Consider the following 26,373-nt stretch of genomic DNA (forward strand, 5'->3'; position numbering starts at 1 on the left):
AGATGCCCATCAACTGGGTAATGGCTAAACAAATTCTGGTATATGGTTGTGATGAAATACTACTATGCCATAAGAAACGGTGAGCAAATTAATTTTTTTTAAACTTGGAAAGAACTACACGAGATAATGAAGTATTAAATGAGTAGAACCCAGAGAACATTATATACAGCTACAGATTTAATATTTGAAGAATATCTTTTGAATGTTCACATCCAGAGAATGAACTGAGAAGTGGAAACACAAAGGGCATAATCTATACATATATATCTGTTTCCTGGGATGGTGCCTTCTATGGTGTGAAGAAGGGAGGGAAGGACTGAGATACTTGGAAATAAATTCTATTAATTAAAAAAAAAATTTAAGATACTTGTCATTGGTGGACATTGATTATTCCAAGCTCCCTGACTTTCTGAGGTGGGTGGTGAGAATTTGAGAGGATAGAAATCTTATCACTTTTGATATCTAGCTTTAACAGAAGAGACATTCGATTCCAAATTCTTTACAGGGAGAGCTTCCTTATGGGAAGAAAAAATGCTGGGAAGAAATTGGCAAATAAAGGAACCTCTATTTTTCCCATCCATATTTTTACCATCCTAAAGCCTGAGGAAATTTTCATTGGGCGAGATTTCTCTCTTTCTCTTTCTGTTTTTTTCTGTCTCTATTTGTCTCTGTCTATCTCTGTCTCTCTCTCTGAGATATGTCACTCTCTGTGGGAGTATTTATTCATTCTGTGTATTGTCTGTTATATTGTAACCTGTATAATTTCTTTGATTTGTTTGCTATTAGCTTAGTTTATTATTAGTTTATTTGCTATTTGCTATGTATGATGATCGTCATGGATTAGAATTTGATGGAAAAGGAGTCAGTCCTTTTGATATATAACTTGGAGCTCACTTTCCTTGTTAAAAGGATAGAGATCAGGAACTCAGCTTAAATCTAAAAATTAGCAATATTTAGGAGGGTACTGATATCATTCTAGCCTGTCTTAGGAGAGCAGAAGTACTAACTTTGACATCCCATTTGCCTGCTCTCTAGCAATCAACGTCTCTCATCAAAATGGGTGAGTGCAAGAGAAACTCTAGAGACCTTATTTCCCTGTTAGCCACATTGAGATAGAGCCAGGTGGACACACATAACCTACACAAGCAACAAACACACAAACCCTAAATAAGGTTTAAAAATAGGAGATTATAAAAAAGAATATTCCTCGTTCTAGAGAGATAATAGGTTTCATCAGCAAGAGCAGATCTAGGGATGTGGGGCTGTTAGGACAAAGTGGGAGAAAGTATATGTGAGTTTGAGCTTCATTGTTCTTAGTAATAGTAACAGGCTGAAATTGAACAAAGTTGTGAGTATTAACACTTGTGTTTGCATTTCCCTTGCTTAGGAAAGCTAGGTTTGAAAGAAAGCCACTCCCTTGAGTGGCTCCCCCTGGAGGGAGAAGGGAGCTGAGAAAAAGACAAGCCCTGCAAAAGAGAGAGGGAGCTCCTTTCCCAATACTAACAGTTCCACTTGCCTTGCTCACTAGCACCACCTGCTGCCTAAACACTTTTTCAAATATTGACTGTCCTAGGGCATACAAAAACCATAAACTCTCCATTTGCAAAAAGAGAAATGTTAAACATATCCTTAACTCATATGAAAATTATATATAAATACAATCAATATGAAAAATTTAAAGAAATGTTCAGACTTAAGTGTAGACTAAAGAATATATGACAAAAAATATATTACAGAAACAATAGATAATTCTGCCAAAGAAAATAACAAGGCAGTATAATAAAATTTGAAGGAGGTAGTCAAAGGAATCCTTAAGAAAAATTTTTAGGGGGCAGCTGGGTAGCTCAGTGGATTGAGGGCCAGTTCCAAGACAGAAGTAAGGGTTTAAAAAAAATTTATATTTCTTTCCTTTTTTTGAAAAAAAGTTTTATTGATATATTTTGGTTTTGCATTACCAGGATCTCCTAGAATCCACTTTTCCTCCCTCCATTCCATATAACAAATAGTATTTTTAAAGACAATAAGAGAGAAAAAATCAACATAACTAATCAATATATTAAAAAGTCTGAAAATATATATAATATATAATACTTGTGAACTAACCACCTCTGCATAGGGGTTGAATGAGAGAGTCAAATTCACTTTTTTTTTAAACCTTTTTTTTTCCCTTTTTTTAAACCCTTAACTTCTGTGTATTGACTCATAGGTGGAAGAGTGGTAAGGGTGGGCAATGGGGGTCAAGTGACTTGCCCAGGGTCACACAGCTGGGAAGTGGCTGAGGCCGGTTTTGAACCTAGGACCTCCTGTCTCTAGGCCTGACTCTCACTCCACTGAGCTACCCAGCTGCCCCTCTCAAATTCACTTTTGACTTTTTTTTTTTTGCAGCTGTTTTTTTCTGTTTGCTCTATTGTACTCAGGGTACATATTGTTTCCTTGGATCTTCTTAATTCACTTTGCATTCATATAGATTTTTCTGAGCTTCTCTATGTTCATCATAGCCATCATTTCTTATATTGAAATAACATACCATTACATTCATGCACTACAGTTTGTTTAGTCATTCCCTACTTAATGGGCATCTACTTTGTTTCCAATTATTTGTTATCAAAGGTACAGCTACAAATATTTTTGTGTATATGGAGAACCTTCTTCTTCTTAAATAAAACAATGAATGTAAATCATTTGCAAATCTTAAAGTGCTACATAATTATGATGGTGATGATGAACAGATTTGAGTAAATCAAGGACTTTGATCTGTGGCTGAAAGTACTTGTGATTGTCTTAACAAATCAGGCACGCCCCTGATCTCTTGTATAAAAATGGAAGACTGTCTAGTGAACTACCAAGAATGGGGTAGAACTTGCCATTTCTTATAATTAGAGTACGTGAGAAGAATATAGGAGCATAGAGGAAGGGATAGGGGAAATATGATCGTCACTATTATTTGAAAATACATCAAATCATAGCACTGGAAGTGGCTCTTAAGGTAGGCAGCCTGAGAACCAAAGTGTGTTTGCTCTTTGGTACCAAAGAACAATGTGGACTAGACTCCTGCCCAGGAGGAATAAGCCAGGCCATGTGAGGAAAGAGACTCTGATTCTTGAGGACTTACATTTCTTCACCAAAAAAATCAACTAAACTGCATAACACTCTTGATGTCCCAAATTTTGAAAAGATAGTTGCCAATCAATTCTCAGAAGATGATAGAGTATTAGGAATGCCTGAGACACCCTGGGGACTCCCCTCCAATTACTGAAGAAAATAGATCTAGTGGTAATCAAAAAAACAGAGGCAATAGGTTGCAAGGTAACTGTTTTGAGGAAAGGATGGTAGATGGTGTTGGCTAAGTGATAACAGATCTAATCAGTGGCATGGAAGACACTGGAGTAATTATTATCAGCAGCACAGACAAGAACCTTATTACCATGATCAGTATGGACACTATGATTATAATCAATGGCTACTATTAATATAATTGTTGGTAGTCATCAAGTAAAACCAATATATTCTCTTCTGACACATCAAAAGTTTGTCTGTTTCTTCTGTTTGGTCATTTTTTAATATTAATTTTGTATAGATAATGTTAAGACGACTTTTTGTATAGATAATGTTAAGACAACTTGAAGCTGTCATATACAAATAAACTCGAAAGATACAATGGTAACTGGAAATGATAAGTCCTGTAAAGAAGTTATGGGCTACATTGTCCAACTTCTACCTCAAATTTGTCTTTATTTCATATTTTATTAGTGCATCAAATTTCACACCTTTTTCCATGTAAGGTTGCCAGTAGTCATAAGTTTATAACACAGGCATAATTAGAAATAAGAAAATGTTTGCTTTTTCTCAGATTTAAAGGAGTATCTGTAAACACTGATATGATTATTTTTGGAGTTTCACAGACTTTAATGGAGTAAATCATCAGTAGACAGTTACTTTTGGCTTGCAAAATGTAATATTTAACAGCAGCTGCAACAAATTATAATTCATTTACCTTTCACTTAACTTTGATTTAGAAATAATAACCATGCTTCTTGAATACCTATTTTAAAGATCTGAGTGTTACACTAGTAACAAAAGGAAGACGAGATGTAAAATAAGCAAAGAATTTTTTTATTAAAAAAAAAGAAATACATCAAATTTAACAGGAAAACAAGGGAAGGGGTTTTGGTGGTGGATAAGAGGTAAGGAGGATAAGAGGTACCATTCCATAAAGTAACAAGTAAAAGAAGTTTCTGGATCATGAAGAGGGAAGTTAAAGGAATAAAGTTTAACAGTTGGCTCAGGTCTATTTGCATAAGGAAACAAAAAAGGTAAGGAACTAGAATCTGAGAGGGGTAAACATCATTTGGGAAATGGGTGAACAAACTGTGGTATATGATGGTATCGGATTATTATTTTGTCATTAAAAAATGGAGAAAAAGAAAATTTCAGAGTTGGTTGGATCACAGGGGTGAGGGCTGGGTTGGGGGGTGGAGTCCAATGAGGCTGAAAAGATAAATTGAGGACAAATTGTATAGAGATTTTTTTTAAATATTTACTTTAAATGTTTGTTTTTTAAAATTCTGACCTCCAAATTCTCTCCCCCCAGCCCCTCCCATACCCATTGAGAAGGCAAACAATATGATACCCATTAAATATGTGAAGTCATATCATGTAAAACATTTTTATATTAGCCATGTGGCCCAAAAAAAAAAAAAAAAAAAAGAAGCAAGAAAAAGAATATGTTCAATTAGGGAATGGCTCCTATTTTTTATAAATTTGGCTCAGTTCCCCATATATTTGAGAAATGAGTCATTTCTCAGAGAAACTTGCCGAAGAATCGTTTCCCAAACAGAAGAAAAAAATTTACTTGATCACAAGATTCGATGAGAATATAATTGGGGATGTAGACTCTAAATGATCACTCTATCGCAAATATTAACAATATGGAAATAGGTCTTGATCAGTGATACACGTAAAATCCAGTAGAATTGCTCGTTGGCTACGGAAGTGGGGCGGGAGGAGGAAATGAGGAGCATGGGTCATGTGACCATGGATAACTATTCTAAATTAATGAAACATTTTTTTAAAAGAATTGTTTCCCAATTTGCTGCTTTATTTCTAATTTTGGCTGCTTTGGTTTAGTTTTATGAGGGTTTTAAAAACCAAACTGAGTATGTTCCCTCTCAATCCCACCTCCATTAAAGTTACTAAATTGGACTTAAAGAGACTGGAAAGGAAATACTTGTGAACCGAAGGAGGTGGGTAGCCAAAAGGGGAAAACAGCGTTTCCTTGTCGCCATGGTGACAGGGTGAACGGGCGCCGAGAGGTCTCCTAGAATATCGCGAGACTTACGCTGTTACGCCTTTCCCCCTCGCCCTTCTCAGGAGGCGGAAGTAGCTTCCAAGTCTCTTCTCTTCTGTGGCCATCTCTGGTGGCGCTAAGGGTGAGCTTCTCTCGTTTGTCGTAGTGTAATCCGCCGCCATCTGCCTTCTATAACTGCCCTCTCGGCTGGGCAAAGAGCGGACTGTGGCTTTGGTGATTCCAGGAATTCACTGGGCACCTGAATGGAATCGGGCGGGGACCGTGGTTGGAGCCCTGGCCCGGGTGCTACTGCCTGCCCGTGGTCGGGGGGACCGGGCACTGGGGACTTCACCGTTGGTGGTGGGGTGGGGGGTGGGGGGCGGAAATGCATTGGTTATAGGTTTTCTTTTATTGCAAAGTAGATTCCTTTTGTTGTACAAAGTCCAGTCCTGCCCACCCCACCCCAAACACATTGAGGTTTGGGGGAGGGTAGAGGGGCGACGGGGGAAGATCCCTAGACCAGGAGACTGAGAATTTGAAGGAATAGGCTTTCCTATCTGCTATATAGCAACTGTGAGTCAAAAGATGTGGATTTTGAGTTCTAGTCTAACCGTATCTTTTAATTTTTCTGCCGCCTTTCCTGTAGTCAAAATGAAGTTCAATCCCTTTGTGACCTCTGACCGAAGCAAGAACCGCAAGAGGCATTTCAATGCCCCTTCCCACATACGGAGGAAGATTATGTCTTCTCCTCTTTCTAAGGAGCTAAGACAGAAGTACAATGTCCGTTCCATGCCAATTCGAAAAGATGATGAAGTCCAGGTATGTAACTCTATGTGCTTCTAAGTACACTTAGATCTGGCCCTAAGCACTATAAAGATTGTTCTGCAAGCATTATAAAGGAGGACTTGGGAAAGACAGGAGAATAGAGGCGAATTGATCTGAAAGATCTAGTCAAAAATTAGAATATGGAATATGTTTTCAGTAACCCAGAAGGTTACAATTTTACATAGGGTGAACTTCATATCACTTCATCCTACAGACCAACCTATTTTATTACCTTGATAGCCTAGGTGAAAGGAGCAGTTAGCTCCCTTGAATAATTTTTGAGCAACAGGTAAAAATATTTTTATGTATTCCTCCTAGGTGTGAAAGAGGCCATATACATACATACATTTCCTTTCTCTGACACATAATACTTGTATGACCCTGAGCAAATCAAATAACTCTTAGTACTTTGGGCAAATCTAGGACTCATTGAGTTGCCCAAAAGGTACCCACTTGGTTTGGTGGAAGTTGTTTCCCCAGGGAAGTCCCTGTAATGAAATCATAGCATCAGGTCCTTTCTCTCTGCAGCTAGGTGTTGTAATGGATAAAGGTTGGATTTGGAGTCAAAAAGACCTCAGTTCAAATCTGACACTTAATAGCTTTAAAGTGACTTGCACCTTTCTCTCTGCCATGGTTTACTCATCTGTAATTGGGAATAATGGTATCTGTCTCCCAGGCTTGTTGCTAGGGCAAGATAAGATAATTTTATAAAGCACTATGTAGATACTAACTTACTATTCTAAATACTATGTACTGGGGGGTTAAGTTAAATAAAACATAAGCCCTCAAATCATTGAACTTAATAGAAAATAAGGCAATAACATAATTTTAAAGTATGTTGTTATACCATAAGTTCACTAGAAAGCTACATAAAAGTATTTTCATGTTTGAAAACAGATGGAAGAATTTGAATTTGGCTTACAGTTTGAAGTTTAAAAATGAATGTACATTTCCTAAAAGGAAGAGCATTTCTGACATAAGAAACAGCCTAAATGTCCATATATCTGCTCTGTTAGAAGTGGGCAGAAACTTGGCTGGTTTAAGTGGAAGAGGTACTTCATAGAGGAGAAAATAAAATGAGATAAGAATGAATAAGTTATGTAGGGTCTTGAATGTCAAGGGAGTCCACTAAAACCTTGAGTAAAGCAATGGGCAAGACTACAAATAAGTAATGTGCTTATTGTTGTGAAAGGTGAACAAGATTTTGTATTAACATGCTTTGGATTTTTTAATGGTTTACAATTGTGTTAATCTTTAATATGCATAATGAATATTGTTCCGGCAGCAGTGGAAGGATAGGTTGGAAAGAAGCGAGTGGAAATGAATTAACCTGAAAGGATTAGTCTGAGGCTAGATAAGGAAACAAGTGTTTATAGAAAATCAGAAATTTATGTGTAATCCTCTTGTTTTATTGTGTATGTAAATTTGTTCATTTAAAGAGATAGAATCATTAGCATCTGTAATAAATTGCATGTATGTAAAGGAGAGAAGATCCAAGTTTTTAGGAGAGATTTAAATTAGAAGAAAGATCAGGTTTAGAGGTGGGGGGGGGGAATGAGCTTGATTTTGAACATATTGGATGTGATATGCTATTTATCTTATTGGCAACTGGAGATCTGGGACTCCAGCTCAGAAGAAAGATCAGCACTGGACATTAGATTTGGGAACATATCAGTGTTGTACTGTTAAACATTTAACAATTGGCTCGTGTACATGGATGACACACTTTAATCTGCTGTATTAGCATAATGTCTATCATTTTGGCAATCGACAAAATAATAAATCTAGCCCTGATTTGTAGTGGTTGCCAATTTCCAATTGTAAGCATTCATATGAAAATTTTAATAATTGGCTCTGGGAAGACCTCAATCCAACACATCACTGTATAGTAGTTGATGCTGTGGAATAAGTAACAGAGAGCTACATCCACATTTAGAGTTAGAAAGAAGCAAGAGAACCAGTAGATTGATATCTTTGAAGTCAAGAACAAAGAGATCCAAGAGAATGAGACCTGGAAAAAGGCCTTTGAAAGATGTTTCAGGATTATTGAATAGTGCAAATGCTGATTGCAAGGAAATAAGGAAGTAGAAACATCTACTGGGTTGATTATAACTGACATTAATTCATCAATTTACATAATATGTAATACAGTGAGCCTCAATTTAGTGGCTAGATGGTACCTAGCTGTGTGACCCTGGTTAAGTCACTTAACCAAGCTGTGTTTCCTCATCCATTAAATGGGAATACTAATAACACTTACCTCCCACTTTACAGTTGAGGATACTAAAACTTAGAATAGTAGGAAACATTTTCAAAAAGTTTTATCAGTAAAGACAATTATTGAAACGGTAGTTGGAAGAGATCGAATGATCAGAGGAATTTTTTTAGGATTGGAGTGACCTGTATTTGTTTGTACACTCTTGGTGCTCCCAAAAGGGTTTGCCTCTTTTTAAAGTGGATGCTATTAACCTAAATGAATCTCCAACTAGGAAATTTAATTCATAATAAAGCAGAATGAAATTAATTTAGGAAGAGGGTCAAGGATATACCTTGGAGCAGACCAAACCTGTTTCATTCTCTAAAAGTTGCATCCAACCAAGGCACTTCTTTTGAAGCAATAAAGAGTAATTGTGTTGGTAGGTTGAGATTTTCAACTAGTCTTTAAGAGTTAAAAAAATCTTTCATAATTTAGAATGCTGACAATGATACCTTATAGGATATTCTAGGGAAGAGAGAGTATCATGGTAGCTGTCATCCTCAAAAAATAAGGATATGTAAAACCTGTAGTTCCCCTTCCTCTCACTACCTCAGCTGAGAACTTTACCTCATGTTTTATAGGGGGGAAATGAGGCCATTCACTGTAAACTCCCTCTCTTCCCCTTTTCCTCATCCCTCAGATGCCTTTTGTGCCATCCCCCTTCACCCCTGTCTCACATGATGAAATGACCTTACTCCTTACCAAAGTTAATCCCCCTACTTGTTCAAGTGATTGAGTTCCATCCTATCTCCACTGGATTACCTCCTTCTATCATCTTTCATTTATCTTCAGTCTTTCCTTTTCCTCTGGCTTATTTCCTTCTGCCTACAAATATGTTCATGTCTCCCCCAGTTGGAAAAAAAACAACCCTCACTTGATCCTTCTAAACCTGATAATGATTGTCCTATTTCTCTTCTACCCTTTGTAGCTAAACTTCTGAAAAAAGGCTAACTACCATAAATAGTCTCCACTTCCTTTCCTCTCTATTTTACTTGATCTCAGCGAAACCCATCTCTCTGCTGATGAGTTTTATTTATCTACCTTTTTTCCCCTGATCTCTACTGACCTCCAGTCTTAATGTCTCCAACTGCCTTTTAGATATCTTGAAATAGATGTCTATTGTTTGTTTGTATATTCTGTAATGTTACAATTGATTGTTTTTACTTTCATCCTACATATTTCTTTTGTAAATTTGCTCTTAAGGTCGTTCGAGGACACTACAAAGGTCAGCAGATTGGCAAAGTGGTCCAAGTTTATAGAAAGAAATATGTGATCTACATTGAGCGTGTGCAACGGGAGAAGGCTAATGGTACAACTGTCCATGTGGGCATTCACCCCAGCAAGGTATGGTATTTCAGGGCATGTTGGTGCCTGAGGAGAGGAAAAAGGCCACAGATAATAGTGACTAAAGGGTACTAGACTTTAAATTAGAAAGAGCTGGGTCCAAATCCTACCTGTTCCATTTAACAGCTTATCATAGAAGGGCAAGTCACTTATCTTCTGTTTCTGCTAAGTCTCTGATTCCATCATCTATAAAATGGGAATAATATCTATAGTACCAAACTTGAAGTTGTCTCTGAAATTTGATGATATAGTAAAGTGCTTTATAATTATAATTTACCCAACAGTCCAAGAGCAGTTGGCCTCTAGTATATTCCTTAAAATTTCAAGGAATTATTTACTTGCGCACTTTGTTACTTTGCTTTGGTCAGACATTAGTTTATCATTATGAACCAGCAGTCCAAAGGAATAAAATTGAAACACCGTTCACCTCCTGACAGAGAAGTGATGAACTTAAAATGAAGAAAAGGACGTGCATTTTCGGATATGCTAGTTTTTGGATTTATTTAGCCTGTTCTGTGTAGATATGATTTAAGGGAGATAAATATTTGTTATTTGAAAATATTTTTTTAAAAACAGGGAAGGGAGAGATTTGAAGATTTTTTTTTTTAAGTGTTGAATTGAGGGTAAAGACAGTGAGATGTGAGCTATCCATGAAGGAATAAGCAGTGTCTTCAAATGAATGAAGCCTCAAAAAGTGGTGCCTATCTATAGGTATCTTGTGCAGTGACAGCAGACATTTGGCTCCCAAGTAATAGTAATTCAGATTATCTGTGATAGCATTCTTTCTTTAATCAACACTCAGCACAGATGATGCTTCACAGAATAAAAATTAGATGGGTGGCAAAGATCATCAACTTAGAATTAATGGGCAGACTGGTTGGTAACCATTCAAATATTCTGTGAATAGGAGAAAATATGGTTTACTGGATTCTAGTTTTAGTCTTAGGAAAGGATATGTTTCTCTCACAGTTAACCTCAATTTTGCAGTTGCAGAAACAGACTGCAAGAAAGGAAGTTGTTTGCTTAAGGTCAAACCCAGATCCTGATTCTTAAATCCTGAGTCCTTTCTACTCTAACATACTGTTTTCTAACAAAGGCATTGCCTATGCAATTCTCCTTACCTTAAAATCTATAACCATTTCTTCCTAGCTAATTAAATCCAATTACTTAAGCACAAGTAAAAACCACCTCCATGGCATCCCCTTTGTCTTCTTTCTTAGAACAAATAGAAAAATTTGTTGTCTACACCCATTCATTTTGATACCTAACAACATAAAAAAGTTCATGCAGTTAATCAATTAATTTGCCTCTAGTGTTACAGAAGACTTTAACTGAAATCTTAAGTTACTTCTAAAGGAACCTTTCTCAGGATGAAGTTTATAGTAGAACTGGATGCCTTGGGAATGAATGAAAGAATCTTGATGGGGGAAGGTATCAAGGACATTCAACAAGTAGAGAACTTACATACAACGGAATGCTTCACTTATGAAGATAACATAAGTCTTTGGTTCCATAAGGTGGAGATTAAAATGCTCGTCCTTAAGCAGAGGTGGCATTTCACAAAATGTAAAACTCAACACACCCTTTTTCGATTTTGCTGTCAGTTGTGCCATAGCCATTCTAGCTCTGTTGCATTCTTTTTTAGGGAAGAACAAAAACGTGGAAGAAAAGACTATGAGAAAGCTGGACTTTTTAAGGGTTTACAAGAAATCTAGCTAAAGAAAACAAGAAACAGGGTCAAAAGTCCAGTTTAGAGAATGTTTTTGGTGTTTAAATTCAAAATTGGACTATTTTGAGGTTTTCTTTAACTTAACACTGGTGTCAAGGTATTTATTAAACAGCATATTTTAAAGGGAAAGGATGGCCAGAACCCTGCCATTAGTTTCCCAGAATATATATCAAGTTCACTCTTTCCTCCCAAGGGGAACAGTCACAAGGTCTCTTATTCCTAAAGTTAATGCTTAATCACTTAATCATTGATCATCCTGGTTCAATTATTTACAATCAGTAGACAGTCACTGATACTGTCTTAGCTGTCATTCTGAGATTTTTATTTACTCTTCCATTGCCTTTTCCTTCAGCCAACACATGTTGTATTTATATTGGATTTTATTCTTAAGTATTCAGTAGTATAACAGTGTACATTTTATTAATCTACACTGTACTCTTTGTCTCCTTATTTAGCATAATCAAAACTTCACTTGTGGAGCAGTTGGGTGGCTTAGTGGGTTGAGAGTCAGGCCCAAAGATAGGAGATCTGGCCTCAAGCATGTCCTAGCTATGTGGGACCCCAGGGCAAGTCATTTAACCCCTCTTTGCCTAGCCCTTACCATTCTTCTGCCTTAGAACCAATACCCAGTATTGATTCTAAGATGGAAGGTAAGGGTTTTTAAAAAAGAAACAAAAAAAGCACTTTGCTTAAAGTAGCACCACCTTGGGCTTGGGAAAATGACTAACAGTCCTATCAGAATTGAGTTGGATTCAACCCTGTCTCAAAGTGGGAAACCTCACTTTTAGATACTATTCTACTTTGAGACAGCCATACCATAGATTTTAGATGCAGGAGATGTGTCTTAATCTTAAGTATGACATTTATTAACTGTGTAGCCATTGGCACATCACTACATCTCTAAGTCTTGAGTGATACTTGTAGTTCTGTAGGGTGGTCATAAGGCAAGTATTTTATAAACCTTAACTGCAAAATTGAGGATTGTTGGGGACAGCTGGGTAGCTCAGTGGATTGAGAACCAGGCCTAGAGATGGGAGGTCCTAGGTTCAAATCTGGCCTCAGACACTTCCCAGCTGTGTGACCCTGGGCAAGTCACTTGACCCCCATTGCCTACCCTTACCACTCTTCTGCCTTAGAACTGTTAGGGTCCGAGTGAATGACCATCGCCCAAGGAGCACACAGAGACAATACAATCCAAACAAAGGGAAGTCTTCATTGCTAGCGCTCTAGGGGAACTCAGCCAAGGAGTTCCAATTATAACATAATCAGAATAGAGTTTATATACATTTTTGAAGCTTTGATCTGGTGCTTGAGGAAGTAAGACTTTGCCCTAGAGATGAAGAGACTTAGGGCTTCGGTCTGGTGCTTAGGAGAAAGCAAGACTTTGCCCTGGAACATCCTGTAGTTTATGGTTACACAACAAGTAGGTATGCAGGGTGGGGGTCAGTTGATCAGTTTCAGTTTTAATCATTTACTCTACTACATTACCAATACACAGTATTGATTCCAAGATGGAAGGTAAGGGTTTAAAAAAAAAAATGAGGATTGTTATCCTATAGCCTTTCCCTATACATTTCTTTTTAAAAGGTTGTTATCGATTAGTATCTTTTGTTTTTACAATACTTAGATTTTCTCCAATACCTCTATCCTCCCAAAGAACCATCCTTTTTATTTTTATTTTTTAATAAAAACCCTTACCTTCCATCTCAGTCAATACTTTGGTATTGACTGAGTGGTAAGGGCTAGGAAATGGGGGACAAGTGACTTGCCCAGGGTCACACAGCTGGGAAGTGTCTGAGGCCAGATTTGAACCTAGGACCTCCCGTCTCTAGGCCTGGTTCTCAATCCACTAAGCTACCCAGCTGCCCCCAGAACCATCCTTTTTAATGAAAGGTTTTTAAAAGGAGGAAGGAAAAAAAATTCATCAAAACTAATCAGTATATCAAAAAAAAAATCCTTCCATCAGTTGCACTTCACAGATCCCAACACCTCTACAAAGGATATCTGTCTTAACAGTTGCAGTTGTTTTGTGGTTGTCCTTTTCATTTACATTGTCTTAAGTAGTCATCTCCTATATTGTTTTTCTGGCTCTCCTTTGTTTTAGTTTATGTTTTTGTTTTGTTTTATTCATGTATCTTGCAATGATATACCTTAGTTTAACCACTCTAACACTCTAAATGTTTGGACATAAATAAAGGTCTGCTTTATTTCCATTTCTTTGCTACTACAAAAGATGGCTGCTCTACATATTTTTGTGTTCTTTTTTTCAGTGACTTCCTTGAGGTATATTCCAGCAGTGGAATCTTTGGGTCAGAGTATGGATATTTTAGTCACTTTGCTTGAATAGTTCCAAATTACTTTCCAGAACAATTGAAATAGTGAGCTTGTTTGTCCCTTATCCTCTCTTTCCCCCAGTGTTGACTTTTCCTATTTTATTAGTGATTTGGAATTTTTCTTTTGTGTGGTTCTTAATAATTTGCTAACCTTTGGAGAACTATTTGTTCCTATCTTTTAGGACACTGAACATGTTTCATTATTTTTTCACCATATGCCTTTGCACCATTATCTCATTTTTTATCTATACTGATCCCCTGTAAGCAATTCAGTGAATTCAAGTTCTCCTTCCTTTGCTATAGGGGGCATCCCATCTCTACTTTCTAATCCTTTGTCACTAGTGTCCATAGCTTCCCAGTAATCCTTCATCAAGATTTATGTTTACTTCCATTTCTCTGAATGTGCCTTTCCTCTAATAGCTACTGCCAAATTTTATATAAGAGGAAAACAGTGTCATTTTGGGATGCCACAAGCTAGCCAGTTTTTGGAAATTTTTTTAGTGTTCCCCAACATGTCTGTATATAACCCCCTTAATCCAGTGGTTCCATTGAGACCATGTCACCCTGCTGAAAGCTATAAACCTTATACCTTGCAGCATTTTCTTCACATGTAAAGCAAAAACTTAAAGTTGTAGCACAATGCCTTAAGCATATTTATTATGCCTAATAAATGTTTATAGAATTGAATAGTCTACTGATAAGATAACTTGCTGGTTGTAAATAGCCATATAAAGCCAGCCTCATTGCAACTGCCATGTCAGATGATGATTGTTCCCCTAGGAACTGTGGAGTTGTAGTTTTGGATTTTTTCCCTCTATAATAAATAGTATTGTTAGAGATACCAGTAACTGATTTTTTTCCTGATCTAGTCACGTATACATTTATATACATTTTTCCCATAATTGTTATAATTGTGTATATAGCAGGGGCCTAAAGGATATGTTCCAACACCTGTGGATGGCTGAAAGCAAGGATATAAGCAAAAACTTGCTTAATCCATATTGTTATACATATAATAAAGTTTAATTGGTAAACACAGTAAGACATTATCAGCATTAAACAGTATTGTATATATTCCAAGACACTCAGTCATTCTCTTCCCCCCTCCCCCCCAAAAAAACAACACCTTAATATTATTCTGTTCATTTAACAAAGTTATACTTGAAAGTTCTAAAAACCTATAATATCATAAAATAGTGGTGATATTTTAAACTAGAAATTTTTTAGTCATGTTCTCAATACTGGATACCAGGGTCAGTCCAGCACTGTTGAAAAAGAAAGTCTGGTGTAAGAAATGCATTCCATGATAAAATTTTCAGTGCTAATTTAAGAAACATTTAGAAATGTATAAATAAAAGTATATTGGTAAATTTGCAGATTCTTTATGTAGATCCATCAGAAACTACTTAAATTATTATCTAGCATAGTAGTTTTCATTAGAATTTCTTTGAGATTGGAAGAAACAGGAACTTCTCATACAGGCCATGAATAAACAGGAAGAAGAGGATGATAGCTGAACGATATAACCTCATATTTTGAGCAGAATAATAACCTGACAGGTTTTAACTCATACACATTTTTAAGGGGAATATTGTAAGATTATACAATTACAATTAAAGCCCCCAAATCAAACCATTGAGAGAAGCAAAAAAAATTCACCAGGCACTCATACTTCAACTGGTGGGTTGGGACCAATTCCAGGGACAATGAACTTATCTCTACTGGTAATGTTGGTGCTGGCTTAGGTAGGATAAGCAAATGGGAAAATGAAACTGACGTACAAAGAAGAACCTTCTCTAACCTTAACCTTCCTTCAAGGGCTATCTTATATGAGAACCTTTTCCACCTTGACCATTGCAGCTCTTGTTGGTCTGGTCTTGTCAAAGCTCTCTTAATGCAGTCTGTGCCCCACAATTTGTCATGTGATATTTATTTCCATCCTTTATCTCACTAATCTTGAAGGGTGGGTGTAAATCTCATACTTGCACCTGGCTTTAAAGTTGGATGTAAGGTAATTCTAACCCCTCATTTTATACATGAGAAAACTGAAGCCCAGAGAGTTTAAGCAACCCATCTTCCCTAAGTATATGATAAATAGCAGGGCCAGGATATGAACCCAATTCCTCTCACAACAAATCATTCTTTGTTTTTTTATTTTTGTTTTCCTTCTAATTATTTTGTGATTATAAGCCACAATATTTACTGCTTTGGGTTCTGGAAATTGAACTAATCCTTTGCAGCCCCAGATTTAAGTACAGTTGTTGTCTTGTAGCTTAAAGTATGTTGTGTTTTCTACTTTTTTGCAGGTGGTTATCACAAGGCTAAAACTGGACAAAGATCGAAAAAAGATCCTTGAACGAAAAGCCAAATCTCGCCAAGTAGGAAAGGAAAAGGGCAAATATAAGGAAGAAACTATTGAAAAAATGCAAGAGTAAAAATTACATAACTAATTAAATTGTTAGAATAAACAAACCTCCCCTGGTGTTTGTGTGCTGCTTAAAAAAAACTAAGATCTTTGCCTTGTTCTTTTTATCCTTTTTTCCTTTTATAATCTCCAGTAATTTACCAGCTACAAAAATTGGAATTTTTTCAAGTTGGTGACCCCATTAGAAAACAAGGTCAGAACAAAGCTTGGCCATATCCCATTAAGAACTTATCTATAATAGTCTTAACTGTATTACCATTGGTGAGTGTTTTTGCTTGTAGGAGATTTTTGGGAAAGGGTCAGGGTAGTATTCCAAGGAAAGAAAATAGCCTCTCTTCATTACCAAGGAAGTATTATAATTCATGTACTTGATGAGTTGTTCCTAGTTTAAAAGTGAGTATAATCTCATATCCTATGATTCTTTTCCCAATTTTTGCAACATAAAAAACCATCTTTATAGAAGTGGTTTTTTTTAACCCATACCTTCTGTCTTATACTGTAAATTGGTTTCAGGCAGGAGAGCAGTAAGGGCTAGGCAAATGGGTTTAAGTGACTTGTCCAGGGTGACCCAGCTAGGAAGTGCGTTGAAGCCAGATTTAAACCCAGGACCTCCCCATTCTAAACCTGACTCAATCTACTGAGCCACTTAAATTCCATGCTGCCCTCCATCAAACCCAATAAAAGGATATTTGATTCCTTTTGGAGATATTTATGAGGTAAGCACTGAATTAACCATTCCCACATATGACTCAAAAAGAAATAAGACCAAATCAAAGGTTGCTCCCCTTCATAATTGAGTAGGGGCCATAGGAGAAAAACTGGTTCATAGATTGTCCATCTTTGTATTAATATGGTGTTTTAGGAAAATCATTGATAGCTGTGTGGGAAAAGGATAGGAATAGGAAGGTATTGAGTCAGTACCAAAGTAATACTCCAAAAAAGGAGGTTCAGCAGCAGATAGCAATGTAGCTCAGACCCCCAGAAACAGCTTTTCAGTTCCCGTATTTTTCCCAGACCAAAAGGAAGCCTACAATTTTGATACTCCAAATCATCAGAATTTCCTGATTGGCCAAGGGCTGAATCCAGTCTCATTTTGCTGTTGATTAGATCAAAACCTAGGTCAAGAACTTAAAAAAGCTCAGATCAGAGGGACAGCAATCAGACCACTTTGGGAAGAGGGGAGGATAATTTAGAGGGAAGTTTAGTAAAAGAGGAATTCTAAGTAAAACTAAAGATAATTTAAATTGTAGCTCTTTTGGGGTGGCAAAACAATAGGAATGTAAGAGTGCCCATAAATTGGGGGATGAATGAACAAGTAATGGTTTATATATATATGATGGAATACTATTGTGTTGTAAGAAATGGTTTCAGAGAAAAATTTTAAAAAGAAAAAACCCTAGTTCTATCACAGGTAGAAAAGAGGGGATAAGTAAATACTACCTTACCCAGGCTGATCTTAATGCCCTTCCAAAGTCCCTTTGGAATCAGCCTGTGGTCCTGCCCCAACCCCATTGCCCACCTGCTTAGCTATATATCCTTCAGTCAGGATACCTATATAGTCCTCCATTTCTTAATTTAAAAAAAGGGGTTGGAACTAAAGGCTCTAAATCTAGAATTCTAATTAATCCAATTTCAACAACCATTTAAGCACCAACAGAAACAAATGTTAATGACATAAAGATGAAAAATGACATTATCCCTGCCTTTAAAGAGCTTAAAGTCTAGAAAGGAGTAGAATGTGTTATATAAATAAGTATTATACAAAGTAAAATCCCAAATGGACCTAGGATACACCATGCCTGCTATCAGAAGGCTAAATATGAAGTTTAGCTCCAACAGATGGGCCTCTTAGAAGGTCATTTTTTTAGCCATGGCAACTCATGAAAAATAAAAATGCCAAATGGTCATCAATCCTTTTCTTTTCCCTCTGCAGGAATGATCAGTGTATAATTTGTCGACCATCTATAAATATTCATTTTATTACTGATATTCTAAATGTGAGATAGAGATCCAATGAACAAGTTGATATACAGAGAACTGAACTCTGAACTTTTTTTTTTTCTTTTTGGACCTGAGATTTCATCAATGTGGGGAAATTCCTTAATCTGCATATCAGCCACTTAAAATCTTAAGAACATTTTCTAGGACTTTGAAATGTTAAGTGAATTACCCACAATCCTACACATGGTCTTCCTTCCAAGGAAAATCTTTTATTCACTATGCCATGCTCTCTCTCAGTACTGATATTCCTTCTAACCTATCCTAATACATAAATAAATTATACTGAAGTAAATGGTTAGATTTTACAGGTTCTTGAAGAGGCAAGTTGAATTAACTTTATTGTGTGCCTACAAGAAGCAAAGAACATCATTTCTTAGGACATTAAGCCACCTTGCTTTGCAGTGTTCATGAAGAACGTAGTAGAGAAAGCCCACCATGCAGATAATTTGTAGTTTATACACCTAGAATCTTTCTATTAGGATTGGAGTTAGGAGAATTAGAATTTGGATTAGGACATGTATGATTCTATAAAGAATTTGACAAAATTATCCCAATCAAATCAACATATTCCTTGATACTTGGTGATTGCCTACTCAAGCAAGGTCTATTTTGATCTGCTTCCCCACCAACCCGGCCAAACATATAGGCAAGACAATGTTGACATACATGATGGAATAGTATGGAAGGAAAAAAAGAACATCCCCCTCTATTCCCCATCTCTTGACATAACTGACTCCATTTTAGAATTATCCTCTATTTTGAGTAAAATTGCTATATGCACTCCTTTGTGTTACTGTTTTCTTCCTCCCAGTTATTGCAAATTTTGTTCCCTTCTTATCACAATGACCAGCAAAGTTACAAGATGTTGCAAAACCATAGCTGAAAACGGTTTTGCTTTTATCTCTCCTTGTAGGGAACATTATTACCTTGTGCTTAGTAATTTTTTCTCTTCGTTCAAACTATACAAACTAGTCCAAATTTGACCTGTTCAAAATGGACATGGGTCATTGTTTTGTTTTTTTTTTCCCCCTCTGAGCTAATTGACCTCTCCCTTCCATGACATAACAATTAAAATAAAATAGTTCTGCTGTCCACATCCAGGGAGGGGACTGTGGCAGTGGAAACACAGAAGAGGAACATTTGCTTGATCACATGGTTCAATGGGAATATGATTGGGGATGTAGACTCTGAATGATCACTCTATTGCAGATATTAGTAATATGGAGATAGGTTTTGAGCAATGGTGCATGCAGAGCCCACTGAAGTTGCCTGTTGGCTGTGAGAGGCAGGAGGGAGGAGGTAAAGGAGGGAACAATGGGTCATGTGACCATGGAAAAATATTCTAAATTAATTAAAGAAATACATTTAAAGAGAAAAAAATGGTTCTTCTTGATATGGACATTCACACTTTTAGTGGGTCTTTTAAACACAACAACAAAAAATAGCTTCAATGTCACAAATAATAAGTTATGTGCAAGAAGTGGCATAAAAGCTCCCATTCAAGTATGATCTGAATAGAAGATGGGCTAGTCATTTAGCAAAATGCAGTGATAAAATGATAAACTGGCCTGCTTGTTGTTCTCCACATATTCCATTCCATCTTCTGCCTTTGCCTATGCTGGGAATACTCTGATCTCACCACTACCTCTCAGAATACCTGTTTTCTTACGAATAACAGTTCAGATGTCATTTTCTCCACACGATCCTTCTTGATACCTCTCAGCATTCTTTATCTTTGAATGCCTTTGCATGGCTTCATATGTATTTATCTGTGTACATGTTGTATGTCTCCCCAATAGGATATAAATTCCTGTAGGGTAGATTTATTTTTAACTTCTTTGTGCCTAACACATAGTTTTTATCATTTAGTCATTTTCAATTGTGTCTGGCTCTTCATGACCCTATTTGGGATTTTTTTGGCAAAGATATTGGAATGGTTTGCCATTTCCTTCTCCAGTTCATTTTGGAGATGAAAAAACTGAAACAAACATGGTTAAATGACTTGACCAGGGTCACAAAGGTGTCAATGTCTGAAGCCAGATTTGAACTCAAGAAGATGAATCTTGAGGCAGCTAGGTGACTCAGTACTAGGATAGAGTAACAGACCTGGAGTTGGGAAGGCCTGGGTTTAAATCTGGCCTCAGACACTTCCTAGCTGTGTGACTCTGGGCAAGTCAATTAACCCTAAATCCCTACCCCTTACTCTTCTTCTATCTTGGGACTGATACTTGTATCAAAGATAGAAGGTAAAGTTAAAAAAAATTAAATTTCAAAAGATGAGTCTTCCTAACTCCAGGTCCTACATTCCACTGTATCACCTAGCCGCCCTCAGACATGGTAGGTACTTAAAAACTGCCAGCTGAAATTAATTAAGTTAAATAGGACTACCATGCTTTGGGTACATTCTCTAAGGAGGACAAAGTCAAGAATCACACGAGATAAAAAGGTGTTCATAGGCTCTGATCTGCCCCCTGTTGAAGAAGCACCCATGTCAGTGTACTCAAGCAGGATATACTGGAGCTTCTTATTAGAAATTAGAACCTGAATCCAAGGATACCATTTAACTAGGACTCAATATCCTGCATTTTTGATGTGAGCCTGTCAGATAGAAATTTATGTATTAAATTTTGTTTCTAAGCTTCCCTACTTAGAGAGAGTAAGATACTAAAAGAGGAAATGAGGTCCTTAGTGTATTTCCACAAAGATAATAGATAAAATCCACATAGGTAATTAGTACCAGAGCATAGATTTAACAGAAAGCATGTTGTAATGAATAACATGCTTATCTACAAGTCAAGAGAGCTAAAATGAGAATGCTGCCTCAGATACTAGGAGTATGATCCTGGAGGCAGACAGATGGTACAGCTGATAATGTTCTGGATCTAGGATCAAGGAGCTCTGAGTTCAAATCTAGTTTCACATTTATTAGCTTTGTGATCCTAGGCAAATCACTTAAAGCATAGTTCCTACTTCTCAGCATTGTTGTAAGGATAAAATTAGGTAATTTTTGAAATGATACCCAGAAAACACATTTAAAATCTTAAAGTCCTATATGCATAGTAACTGTTATTATTATCCTATTTCAATCACCTAACCTTTCAGTCTCAGTTCCCTCTTTTGTATGAGCCTTGCATTATCTAACTCACAGGATATTTGGAGGGACGGCACTTTGCAGCCCTCAAAGTGGGGTAAATGTGAGTTATATATAATGTTCTTGTTTTTAAAAAAATCTATTTTCTTTTTATTATGAATTTAACAATCAATTATTTTATTTAACACTAAATAAAATAAGCAGGAATAAACAGTTGAAGCTCCTAATATTTATTATGTAGCTTACTTTTTTTAAAGAATACATTCAAAATGTAACTTTTATTTTTTCACTTTGAAAAAAATTATTTAATTAATTGATTTAGAATATTTTTCCATGGTTACATGATTCATGTTCTTTCCCTCCCCTCCCCCCCCCAAACAACAAGTAATTCCATTGGGTTTTACATATGTCATTGATCAAGACCTATTTCCAAATTATTAATACAAAATGTAACTTTTAAAGCTGCTTACTTGCCTGTGATTCCTTCTGGCTTTCTTTGTCTTCTCTTTTTAATGGGAAAGTAGGATGCAGTAGAGAATCCTAGACCTAACCCTCTTCTGCTTCCCACCATTCCTACTGGAAATGAAAACAAAATCAAAATTCTTACAACAAATATTTTCATTCAAGTCATTTACCACAGTTATCATGTGTTGTGAAATATATGTCTCATCCTGTAATTTGAGTTCATCACATCTCTGTCAGGCTATAGGTCAGGGGTCGGCAACATATGGCTCTGGAGCCATATCTGGCTCTTTTGAGGGCCAGATATGGCTCTTTCTGCAGGAGCCATAAAGTCAAATTTTTTTTCAGGCACTGTTACAGGAGCGCGCACTGTGAGCACTATACAGCTCTCACGAAATTACATTCTAAAAAATGTGGCGTTTATGGCTCTCACGGCCAAAAAGGTTGCTGACCCCTACCATAGGTAGTGTGCTTCATTATCATTCATTTGGAATTGTGGTTGAGCATTGCTGAGTTCTGAAGAATTCTGAAGTCTGTCAAAGTTGTTTGTCTTTACCATGTTATTGTTACTATATAAATTATTCTGATCCTACTTACTTCATTCTACATCCATCAATACAAGTCTTCCCAGGTTTCTCTAAAACTGTCCCTTTCATAATTTCTTATGGCACAACAATATTCCGTTACATTCATATATCATAATCTGGTTAGCCATTCTCCAATATTTTTGTATATATGGATCCTTTTTTATCTTTCTTTGATTTCTTTAGGTACGAAAATAGTTATCCAGACTTCTCTGCATTTGTTATTATAAACTGTCTTGCATAGTTATTATAAACTGCCTCATAATATGGATAGGAGCTTGAAGGTAAGGGTTGTTATGAGACTCAGGTGAGATAGTCAATAACATTTATTAAGGACCTACAATGTTCTAGAGTGGGGATTCAAGAAAAGGCAGAAAGTGGTCCCTGCCCTGGAGAAGCTCACAGTCTAATAAAGGAAACCACATGCAAACAACTATGTACAAAAAAGCCATATACAGGATAAATGGGAAATAATCAACAGAGGGAAGGTACTAGAATTAAGAGGGTTTGGGAAAGGCTTCCTGCATAAATTGAGATTTAACTGAGACTTTGAAAGAAACTAGATGAGAAACAAAGTATTCCTTCCATGAGGGACAATGAAAACACCCACTTAGGAGGGAGAGTAAATTGTCCAAGGAATAGCAAAGATGTCATTGTCATTGAAATGAAATGTGTGTAGGGGGAGGTGTTTGGTGTAGAAGATTAGACAAAGACTAGAAAGATTGTGGGTGACAGGGAGTAGATTATGAAGGGCCTTGAACACCAGAGGATTTAAATTTTAGCCTGGAAGTGAAAGGAAACTATCAGGATTGATTGAGTAAAAACTGTCTGTGCTTCAGGAAGATCACTTTGACAATTTAGTGAAGGACAGATTGGGGTGAGGAGAGACTAGTGGTAAGCAGACCAACAAACAGGCTATTGCAATAGTCCAGGTGTGAGGAGATGAGTGCCTGCACCAAGATGGTGGCAGTATCAGAGAAGGGGTTCTATAGGAGAGGTGTTACATAAGTGAAATCCACAAACCTTGGCTACAAATTGGATGGGGGGGTGAAATGGAGCATGAGAGTAAAAAGCTCGAATGTGACACCTAGGTTTTGAGCCTGGGAGAATGGGAGGATATTCGTGTCCTTGATTGTGATAAAGAAGTCTGAGAGGGTGTATTTAAAGGAAAAGAAAAGCACTTTTACAAACATTATGGTGTTATATATCAGTTATTATTACATTTAGACATCCTTTCTCTTATTGGTTGTAAATCCTTAAACCTTGGAGTTTTTTTGCATATTTTTTTAAACCCTTACCTTCTGTCTTAAAATCAATACTAATCATCTATTCTAAGGCAGAAAAGTGGTAAGGGCAAATCTGGCCTCAGACACTTCCCAGCTGTGTGACCCTGGGCAAGTCACTTGACCCCCATTGCCTACCCTTACCAATCTTCTGCCTTGGAGCCAATACTGTGTATTAGCTCCAAGACAGAAGGTAGGGGTATAAAAAAAAAAAGTGGCAAGGGTTAGGCAATTGTGGTTAAGTGATTTGCCCAGTGTCATACAGCTAGGAATGTCAGTGTCTGCGGTCACATTTGAACCCAGGATTACCTCTATCCAGACCTGGCTTTCTATCTACTAAGCTATCTAGCTGCCCTGAAACTTGTTTCAATAATGTTTTCACTCCCCTTAGCAGTTTTCCAAACTTGGGGAAGTTGTGGGGTGAGTCGTTGCAAAACAGTGGTCAACATTTCTAGATATTTTCAAGTACAATTTCTTACATATACTTTTTTTTATGCAAAATTCAAATCAGGGTCAATAAAAGTGAGATTAACACTGTGGATTATATATTACCATATGTAAACTACATTTGAGTCATTCCTGGCCTTAGTACATTCCATTCCATCAGGATATTTTCTTCATCTCTTGGGAGAAGTATACCCATCAGTGGGGGTCTAATGATTGTTCCTAAAAATTGGAGGAAAAGCAAATGGAAAGCCAAGCAATATATTATGGTAGTAAGGAAATCGATGATAGTTGTTTTACCTTCATAGGCTACAGGTTTAGTTTTTATGACATCAGGGCTACTTAAAATATATAGCTAATCAACAGCATTCTTGCAATTTTCACAGGAGAGAGAAGGGTGGAGAAAGGGGAAAGCATTCAAGAGTGAAAGAAAGGGGAGTTAAAGGGGAATATTTGCCACATAAGGCTTGTTATGAGAATGACAAGGCATTCTTTGTTCAAAGGCAAGGAGACAAGGGGAATTGACCAAATACGTCTACAATTGTGAAAGAAGTCCTTTTAGACAAAGCTGTAGGTAGGGTTGAGAAAAACCATTTAGACAAGACTGCAGGTGTCTCTTATCCAAGGACAAGAAATAGTTGTCACATTCCATTCCATCAGCATATTTTCTCCATCTCTTGGGAGAAGTATACCCATCAGTGGGGGTCTAATGATTGTTTTCTTTTCTGACCTCTTCCAGCTCCAACTCTCACATTCTTACCTTTTCCTAAGTGAAAAGTAATGGAAGCTGGAATCCTGGTAATGTTCTTGCTGAGATCTCATCCCTTGTCTATGAATGTAATTACATCTCTAACTCTTATGTCATCTTTCTTCTTCCTAAAGTACTTCCGCCCAATTAACCTTACTTCAAAGGAGTTGAGCCCAAGGTCTTCTCTCTTTGGACACCTGGCCCATTCTTAGGAGGGTTAAGTTCTCACTGGCTGCTTGACCATCTTCTGTGGGTCTTTCTTTGGCACATGATTATTCAGTTTGTGAAAAAAAAGCTATTCTCACATGTATATTTAAATCCTTAGCCTGGGGATCTTTAAGTAAACCTATTTTCTTCCTCCTTTGCCCAGCCTAAGAAGCAGAGGCAGAGACTAGGAATGTAAAACTTGTAAATAATTTCCCTTATATAAGACACTGGTCTTAGACTGTTAGATGTTAAATGAAATCTCATGTTATCTCACAGATCTTTCGTCCTCTCATCAATCTAATATCTCATAGATTCATTCATAGTGCTTGCCATCATTACTTAGACCACTTCCCCTTTTATTCTATCCCTTCTTTTTTTATGACAAAATCTTTTAAAATTTAATGTTTTCCCAATTACACATAAAACCAATTTTTAATTTATTCTTTTAAATTTTGAGTCCTGAGTTCTTTCCCTTCCTCTCTCCCCACCACTGAAATGGTAAACAATCTGATATAGATTTTGCATGTGTAATCAATTATATAAAACATTTTTCCATATTAGTCCTTTTGTGGAGGAAAACAAAAAAAATGAAGAAAGAAAGTGAAATATAGTATGCTTTGATCTGGATTCAGACTTTATCATTTCTTTCTGTGGGCCCTTTTTTCATCATGAGTGCTTTGAAATTGTCTTGGATCAATGTATTGATGAGAGTAGCTAAAACATTTATAGTTGTTCATCATACAATATTGCTCTCTTGTTTTTTTATCCCTTCTTTTGTACTACCACCTTGATACTTTTTAAGTTTTTAAAGCTGTTTACAACATGGCCCTGACTTACTTTTCAAAATCATATATGGTGGCTTCCTTTCCTGCTTCCAAAATTTGTCTAAATTAGACTTCTTTTAGAATCTTATGTCTCTGCACTTTTGTACTGGCTGGAATTAATTCCTTTCTTATCTCTGCTTTTAGAATTCATTGTTTCCCTTAAAGTTATTTTTTTTAAACCCTTACCTTCTGCCTTAGAATCAAGAAGAGCAGTGATGGTTAGCCAATGGGGGTTAAGTGACTTGCTCTGGGTCACACAGCTAGGAAGTGTTTGAGCCCTGATTTGAACCCAGCCTCTCCTGTCTGTAGACCTGGATCTCTATCCACTGAAAATTCTTTCAAGTGACACTTTGTACATGGATCCTTTTTCTTGGTTCCTTTAACTACTAGTGCCCTGTCCTTTAAATTTTACCTTTTATTTTTCCCCTAATATACTTGTATACATGTTGTTTCCCACTAACTGAATGTAAACTGGTTGAAGGCAAGCACTGTTTCATTTCTTTCTTTGTATCCCCAACACCTAACGGAA

General features: G+C 36.7%; 1 protein-coding gene and 1 pseudogene across 1 annotated transcript; both read left to right on the plus strand.

Annotated features, from left to right (window-relative positions):
* The first annotated feature begins 1,056 nt into the window (after positions 1-1,056).
* On the plus strand, positions 1,057-3,475 carry LOC123246306 (annotated as a pseudogene).
* A 1,856-nt stretch (positions 3,476-5,331) lies between these two features.
* Positions 5,332-16,247, plus strand: RPL26 (ribosomal protein L26). The gene is made up of 4 exons (XM_044673644.1): positions 5,332-5,429; positions 5,934-6,106; positions 9,573-9,713; positions 16,082-16,247. Exons 2-4 carry the CDS (start codon positions 5,939-5,941, stop codon positions 16,208-16,210), a joined length of 438 nt encoding a protein of 145 aa, XP_044529579.1. The 5' UTR covers positions 5,332-5,429; positions 5,934-5,938; the 3' UTR covers positions 16,211-16,247.
* Positions 16,248-26,373: the final 10,126 nt, after the last annotated feature.

Source organism: Gracilinanus agilis, chromosome 4, assembly GCF_016433145.1.
Source record: "Gracilinanus agilis isolate LMUSP501 chromosome 4, AgileGrace, whole genome shotgun sequence".
Taxonomy (NCBI): domain Eukaryota; kingdom Metazoa; phylum Chordata; class Mammalia; order Didelphimorphia; family Didelphidae; genus Gracilinanus; species Gracilinanus agilis.